The sequence below is a fragment of the Pseudoliparis swirei genome, unplaced genomic scaffold (assembly GCF_029220125.1).
Source record: "Pseudoliparis swirei isolate HS2019 ecotype Mariana Trench unplaced genomic scaffold, NWPU_hadal_v1 hadal_151, whole genome shotgun sequence".
NCBI lineage: Eukaryota > Metazoa > Chordata > Actinopteri > Perciformes > Liparidae > Pseudoliparis > Pseudoliparis swirei.
The window spans coordinates 1-8,123 of NW_026613387.1; the positions used below are offsets into that span (position 1 = coordinate 1).

An 8,123-nucleotide genomic window follows, 5' to 3' on the forward strand; every position below is an offset into this window, starting at 1 on the left:
GAGTGCCTCTCGTGAACCGAGCCGCGCGGTGCAGGTTTTCCCCCATCAGGGTTCTGTCTTACATGATGTTGTTCCCATACAGATGATAATGATTCGCTTCTCTTTTCGGTTCCTCAATTATTTTGCCGTGCCCGGGCCGTGCCCGGTTACCTAGAGGCGCACGTCATCTCCGTTCAATCCAAATGGACCGTCGTGTACACAAAGTTCGGTGGCGTTGGAAAGAGATTCACAGATTCGGATCAATAACTCGTGAGCGAAACTTTGTATTCGATAGCGGGACATGGCATTCAGCGTGCATCAGTCTGTGGGCTCCTCTTGTTATAGGCTACTGGGCTTATTTTAGGAAACAAATAACATTTGAGAATTTCTATTGGGACACATTTTGAAAAACTTCAATGTTATAAAGTGCAATGAGACCAAACTCACTATCCACAGCAAGTGTCTATTCCTGGTTGTCCTATATTGATTTAGGGAAACAATGACCCTTAATAATGCATATAGGTTTTTATATATTTGGAGAAATATTCAATAATGTCATTTTTATGCAGTGACGTGACCAAAATCACTTCTACCATCACATGGGCTTCTCTAAGTTATGCTTCAACTTATTTTGGCAAAATAAGATTAACATGAGATTTTTTTTTACCTGGACAAATATTCAATAACTACACTGTTATAAAGTGTTATGTGACCAACATCACAACATACATCAAAGAGCTCAATAAGGAGTGGAGACGGAGGCCCCCTATGCTTCGTTCCTCAATGGGACCTGTACACGTCTGCCATTGGAACCGTTGGATCAGGCAGACATGGACTTTTTTCTCCCTGAGACAGCATCTGTATAGCAACGACAGCAGGTGTGTGGACCTACGCCCAAATCAGTTTATATGCCCGGCCCCTGAGGTCCTCTTTTAGGTGATATTTAAATGATAAGTTCCCCATCTGTGTTATAACAAAAATATTATAGTTATATATAAACTTATACACATATACTTTTTTATGAAGGGTGATTTATTATTAGAGTGGCAGCTACCATATTCATATTATAATTTAGTTTGAAGATAGAAAGGAAAGGCAAACTGTGCAGGACATGTACTTATTACTCTTTATTTATGACGAGTTTGCAAAATGAAAAGAAAAAAACAGGGAACAGGATTTGTGAAAATATAAGTAGGCCATTTTTCTTCAGATATGAGACAAAAACGTAAGAAAAGATTAAACATTTTTGTTTTACATTACATTACATTTACAAACTAATTCAATTCAATGCAGCAACCCTGAACCAAATAAAACTACCTTCAAGAAAATGAAAAAAAAGAATCTCACTGCTAAGTGAGAGCTTTCCATCACATGATGTTTAAAAGTTGCCAACTGCCAAATGATTCTAGCGATGAGGTCGTTTTGCCAAATGTTGTTTCCAAGGTGAAGAATTCTTATGAGTTTCAATTTTTGTTGAGACGGTTTCATTGTTGAGGCTTTACTCTGGCTGTATGTTCTTTTAACATGACCAACATGAGCTTTCAGGTATTATTACCCTGAACATACAGCATGTCGGGTAATTCAGCCCCCCGAGTCTGAAGCAACCCGACCCTTGGGAAGAAGCCCTCCGTCAGTCCACTGAAGGCTTAAAACTTCTTCCCTTTTTGTAGTTTGTTGAAACGCCAAATGTTCTCCTTCCTCAGACGCCTCCAGTATTCCCAGGTGTCCGGCTCCAGCTCTGGCAGCTTTTTGGGCATTCCCAGGTTCAACTGGAACAACCTGAGTGAAAAATAAAAGTAGAGAGGGATCAGAGCAGTGGAGACACACCCGCATTGTTTATTGTCCAATTATGTTTACAAATTCTGGTACTTTGATGTCACAAGTTAAACCTAGTCACCCAGTTATGTTACTCTCTGAAACAGTCTGATCAAATTGTTTTTTACTGAAATAAATGTATATTTTCTTCCCACATTGTAATACATCATCATTCTAATATTTAAAATATGTGCGCATGTTTCTGTTATAAAAGGTAACATTTACATGTTCATTTATATCCAGCTTTGATCATAACATACCTTGAAAAGGAGGAAAATGCATTTTTTTTTAATGCAACAAGTTAAGATCTAAACTATGATGCAAGAAAGCAATAGATAAACTGAAATATGTGCCCTCACCACTCTGGATATTGATCAGGGGGCTTCAGATGGGGGTCGTCTCCTACTTTGAAGATGTTGACCCCTACTGCATAAGAAGTAAGTCTGACGGGGTCTCGACACACCTCTGGGCCATCTGACTCATCTTTCCCAATACCTTTCCCTTTGGTCACTGCAAAAAACGGGAAAGAAATATTTGTAATGTTTACATAACAATGGAGACATAATTGTGATTGGGGTAATAAGTTGATTGAAAAAAAGAAAAACGATGTAATTAACAATGGTTTGATGGCATATGCAGACACCAGATATATAACTACTATAACAAAACAAATATACATTTTGAATCAGAAAACTAAACGGGTCAACTCGATACACAAGTGTGTCATAAAAATAATTAACTAACTTATGCTAGTTAGTTCACAACAGGCACTGAATAGCATTTCCAATATAAATGGTAACGTTACACTTCCTATTTACTCACCAACTTTCTTAGCATATCCACACGTCTGTATTCTGTTGAATACGGTCGTCCTGCACAGCGACGTTGTAGAGTCGGCTGTGATGCATTTTGTTACCGTAGCAATCCTAAAGAAACTACACCCCGACATGTTTTTACTGTAGGTTACTAGACATCACAGTCCACCATGCTACTCTTTGACATTCATAGTTCCTTCAACTTCCGTTTGCTGCTACGTGTTTGGCTCTGTTGAAATGATCTACTGCCCCCCACTGGACGGGCGGGCACACTGCGGGACGACTGAGACGAGTAGTAGCATTTTAATACCGACAGGTGGCAGCACCGCCGGACGCGAGCGTGGCACTATAATAAACACAACAGAAGAAGAACGATTTACAGCTTCGAGAAAATGTCTGAGTACGCTGCGGTCCAGAAGAGTGGCCTGAAATTAAAAGGTATCGGGAGCATTTCAGCAGGAAAAAGGTAAGTTGTGCCATTTGGTAAAACAAACAAGAAAGACCAGGAGTTATAGTCGATATAAATACTTTCTAACAAACAGTCGCAACTGGCGTCTGGTTTTTCGTTGGGGTTATTGTTAGCATGTTTGCTAATAGAAAAACAGTGTAACGTCAACGTTTACTCTGATCAATAATATGTGGGCAAATGCATTGCCGAAAAAGCATCGAATAGTTGAACGTGGTCTCACTTGTTACCTTAATACTGTTAGCTATGACATTATGGAGGGTTACAGATGTGGCTAAAAACATTAGCTCACGTTAGGTAATTTAAGGTTAGCGAGCTAAGTTAAGACAACACAATCTCTTAAAACGCGATCTCAGTCCGTTGTATATTAAACATCAACAACATACGTATGCAAGTAGAGATCCACTCGCACATGTATTGAATGGGACAACGATTATTTGGACAACACACACACTCACACGAGCACACGTGACCAGTTTGACAATACAGACTATAGTTTAGTTTCCTACATTTGATCTTCTACTTGAGTGAGTGTGATCATCTCACTTTATCCTTGCCTGTTGAAAGGAGTGATTGGCCTCAGATGGCTCTTATCAACTAACTAACTGGCCGTTACATGTCGTTTTTCAGGAAGAAGAAGAAGGATAAAGAGACTAAACTTCGCTTGGAGCAGCTTGCCAACAGTCAAAACGACGAGGAGGAGAAATCCCAAAACTCATATATTGACAAAAGAACACAGGCACAGGTTGCTTTTGACAAGATGCAAGAGAAGAGGGTAAGTTATAGTTCTCCAGCATTAAAGAGATGTAGTGATTGGCATCGCTAATATATGTACGTTGTAATACTTTAACCTCAGCAGAAGTAATTAATCTACTAGATTAGATAAAAAACTACCACAAGTCTTTACCACCACAATGCCCGATTAGCATAAGCGTCCATACTTTGACATGCAACCCAGCATGACCAAACCATTTCACACAAGTCGTTAGAGTTGCACAGAGGAGACGTTGTAATAATGCATAATAAACCAGTAGGGGCGAGATCCCCCTAGCGACGCTGGCACTCAGTGGCACCTCAGTGGCAAGTCTGTGGCAAGTGCCGCTCGGTGCCAGTACTCAGCGACAACTCACTGGCACCTCACTGGCAACTCACTGGCACCTCACTGGCACCTCANCTGAAGAACCAAAACACCAAATCATCTATATGTTTTGTCAAACATTAACTTATGTGCTGTTTTGATCTATTCTGTTCCACTAAATTATTATTATTTTAGAGAATGTTTCAATTTAATTATATATTTACACAGAGGTTTAATCCCAACCTGAAATTGTTTAAAAATAGATTTGTTACCTCAGGTATTGTCAATGATGTTTCATAGTCTGTTTATTAGTCCTCACAGCATATATTGACAATGCTTATCGGGCCCCTTTCTACCCAAAGGAAAGGACAAAGTTCATTGTTTGAAGTGAGTGTTGCGACATAATGTATCGCGGTGCATACACATGAAGCATAACATCTGCTGCTCAAGAATATGGGCATCTTTTTTGAATCAAATAAATATTCTTTCTATGTTTAGAATATTTCCAGCTGCAGCAGGCCATTGCAATAGTTTCCTAGCATGAAGGAAGTTTTAGCTTGTGATTTATTTCAAAAGGGTCATGGTGTCAAAAACCTCATCTGTTTTGTAGAATCCTGATTGTGATGTGTTTCTTGAGGAGTTAAGTGTGCCTTCATTTTCTCTCTCTCTCTAGCAAATGGAGAGGATTTTGAAAAAAGCCTCACAGACACACAAACTCAGGGTGGAGGTAAGTCATGTCAGGCCACATATTTATGTTTAAAATACTTGTGGGTGATCAAAACGTGTATATATAAATGTAATTCAAAATTAAAGATACAATAATGTATGTATAATATTCATTGCGATTTGTTTTTTTAAACTAAGAAATGACACAAGTTTGTCTTTTTTGTTTTGTTCATTTGCAGGATTTCAACCGCCACCTGGACACTCTGACGGAGCATTATGATATCCCCAAGGTCAGCTGGACCAAATAGAAGACGAGCAATTGGTCTTTGTTTTCGACTTGCCCATCACATTTTAGATTTAACATATGAAATCCTTCAATTGGCATTCAGTCGCCTGTTTCTAATTCATGGTGTATACAATAAAGGATTTAAGTAAACGCAAATCTTCTGGGTTTCTTTGTCTGTTACAAACATCCTTGTGATTTCACCACAGAGCCGATCAGCTGATATTTCATAAAGTGTGCGTGCGTTTAAAACATTTATAATTATGAAGGGGAAAAAAGCAGAAACCATGCAGAAGCTTGGCTTTTTAAATGAATACATATTTTAATTGAACCATGTGAACGCTGCACATATGGCACGCATGCTGTAAACCAGAGCACACATGGTATGTTGAATCATTTGGGATGGCACAATGTGAACACCTGAACTACCCAACTAACAGTCAGTGTTTAAGACTTTAAATAGTTGGTAAACAAATATACGCATTTTACACTGTCAATCAAATGGGTGAAATACACCGTTTTAACACCACTAATAAGTATTTCAGTTTAGGTTGAACACAGAAAGAAGCTGCATCCAACAACACATGTGTATTAAGAGATGAGAAGTTCAGGGTCTCCATGTTTTATGTCATACAGTTCAACCTCTTGATTTAATAGGGAGTCTTTTCTCAGACTACAGCCGGGTATTTTCTTTGTTTCTTGTGCCGTCAGAGTTCACTTTGGCCCCAGCATTTCGCTCGGCTTCACCCACTGGTCAAACTGCTCCTCGGTCAAGTAGCCCAGCGCCACGGCCTCGGCCTTCAGCGTGGTGCCCTTCTTGTGAGCCATCTTGGCGATGGTGGCTGCTTTGTCGTAACCGATGTGCGGGTTGAGAGCGGTGACCAGCATGAGGGACTCGTTCATGAGCTTGTTGATCCTCTCCCTGTTGGCCTCGATGCCCACCACACAGTTGTTGGTGAAGGAGACGGACGCGTCTCCGAGGAGCTGAGCCGAGTTCAGCACATTCTTGACGATCATGGGCTTGAAGACGTTGAGCTCAAAGTGTCCGTTGCTGCCTCCGATGGTGACCGCCACGTGATTCCCCATTACCTGGGCGGCGACCATGGTCATGGCCTCGCACTGCGTGGGGTTCACCTTGCCCGGCATGATGCTGCTCCCCGGTTCGTTCTCTGGTAAGATGAGCTCCCCCAGGCCCGAGCGGGGTCCTGACCCCAAGAAGCGGATGTCGTTGGCGATCTTCATCATGCTGACAGCCACCGTGTTCAGCGCTCCACTCAGCTCCACCAGGGCATCGTGGGCCGCCAGAGCTTCAAACTTGTTGGGCGCGGTCACAAACGGCAGGCCCGTGAGAGAAGCGATGGTGGACGCCACCTTTTCGGCGAAGCCGATGCGGGTGTTGAGTCCCGTCCCGACTGCCGTGCCCCCCGCCGCCAGCTCGTACACCCTGGGCATGGCGGCCTTCACTCTCAGGATGCTGTACTTCACCTGCTGGACGTAGGCGCTGAACTCCTGCCCGAGGGAGATTGGCACGGCGTCCTGTGTGTGAGTGCGTCCGATCTTGATGATGTCTTTGAACTCTTCGGACTTGGCGGCCAGAGCGGCGTGCAGCTTCTCCAGGCCGGGCAGCAGGACGTGGTGGACCTCTGTGGCGGTAGCAATGTGCATGGCAGTGGGAAAGGTGTCATTGGAGCTCTGACTCTTATTGACGTGGTCGTTGGGGTGGACGGGATCCTTGGAGCCTAGTTTTCCTCCTAGGATCTCAATAGCTCTGTTGCTGATTACCTCGTTGACGTTCATGTTGGTTTGAGTCCCAGATCCAGTCTGCCACACCACCAGAGGGAAATGGTCGTCCAGTTTACCAGCTGACACCTCATCTGCTGCCTGGATGATTGCATCTGCTATCTTTGGGTCCAGGCCGAACTCCTTGTTAACCTCAGCGGCCGCTCTTTTCAGGACCCCAAACGCTTTGATTACTTGGATTGGCATTCTCTCACTTGGTCCCCCTATTTTGAAGTTCATGGTGGATCTGACAGTCTGGGCGCCGTAGTACTTGTCAACGGGGACCTTGAGCTCGCCAAACGAGTCCTGCTCGATCCTGTACTCGGAGCTGGCCATTCTGGACGTGCAGACGTGGAGCTTCGAGCGGGCGCTGACTCTTTGTAAAGTCAGGAGTTTGCAGTTGAACTGCTGGACGAGTCTCAAAGACCGAAACATGGCTTCCGAGTAGAGGTGAATCCGGGGGGAGGTCAATGCAGCCTTCCACTTTCTGATCTGTTATTGGGTGAATAGGAAACTGCTCGGGCGTCAGCCAATAGCGAGGCAGGGGAGGCGGGTCTTCCGCTGGGCTTGTCGTATCGAATGGAAAAGATCAGGCTGCTCCATCCGGATTAGTGAAGCTTCTCACAACATTGCAGGATTGTATATCCGGTATGCCAACGAAGGTTTATTTACTATGTAGAATAAAAGTCAGTAACTTTAAATATATTAATACAATGTACACATTCAATTTAACTGGAACATTTGTAAGAAATACCAATATGATTTTGTTGGTAATAGAAACACGGATGGTAATTTACAATGCCTTGAAAACTTGTTTTTAAGTATGCAACCCAGTTTAATTTCTGCGAGTTAATTCTACCAATTTGTACACAATAGTTTATAAGCAAAATAATGTTGTAAGTCAGTAACACCTGAAAGCATTTTTACAATCTAGATTTACTTTATAGTGCACCATTATGTGTAATGAGACTGGAACAAGAAGTTAATTATAAGTGATATGTAATAGTCAATATATGTAACCCGTACTTAACATGAAACCAATTTGGGATAGAAACCAAACCAAAATGCAGGATTACTTTTGTACACTATAGTAAACGGTGAATTAGTACAAGTCAATATACAGTGTACTGCGACGCAAGCTGCTGGATTAAGTTTGCAAATGAGTTTTAAGAATATAATAAAATGTTGAAAGGATCTGAACATACTGCTTTACTTATTCTGGATAAAGATTGAGGTCCTTCA

General features: G+C 42.3%; 3 protein-coding genes across 3 annotated transcripts; 1 reads left to right on the forward strand and 2 right to left on the reverse strand.

Annotated features, from left to right (window-relative positions):
- Positions 1 to 1,091: 1,091 nt before the first annotated feature.
- On the reverse strand, positions 1,092 to 2,817 carry mrpl54 (mitochondrial ribosomal protein L54). The gene is made up of 3 exons (XM_056411192.1): positions 2,617 to 2,817; positions 2,154 to 2,304; positions 1,092 to 1,758 (listed from the first exon to the last, which is right to left on the reverse strand). Exons 1-3 carry the CDS (start codon positions 2,741 to 2,743, stop codon positions 1,626 to 1,628), a joined length of 411 nt encoding a protein of 136 aa, XP_056267167.1. The 5' UTR covers positions 2,744 to 2,817; the 3' UTR covers positions 1,092 to 1,625.
- A 154-nt stretch (positions 2,818 to 2,971) lies between these two features.
- On the forward strand, positions 2,972 to 5,261 carry fam32a (family with sequence similarity 32 member A). The gene is made up of 4 exons (XM_056411193.1): positions 2,972 to 3,075; positions 3,706 to 3,850; positions 4,827 to 4,880; positions 5,059 to 5,261. The coding sequence occupies exons 1-4, from the start codon at positions 3,002 to 3,004 to the stop codon at positions 5,125 to 5,127; spliced, it is 342 nt and encodes a 113-aa protein (XP_056267168.1). The 5' UTR covers positions 2,972 to 3,001; the 3' UTR covers positions 5,128 to 5,261.
- Positions 5,262 to 5,399: 138 nt separating this feature from the next.
- On the reverse strand, positions 5,400 to 7,573 carry fh (fumarate hydratase). The gene has a single exon (XM_056411191.1). The coding sequence runs from the start codon at positions 7,314 to 7,316 to the stop codon at positions 5,817 to 5,819; it is 1,500 nt and encodes a 499-aa protein (XP_056267166.1). The 5' UTR covers positions 7,317 to 7,573; the 3' UTR covers positions 5,400 to 5,816.
- Positions 7,574 to 8,123: the final 550 nt, after the last annotated feature.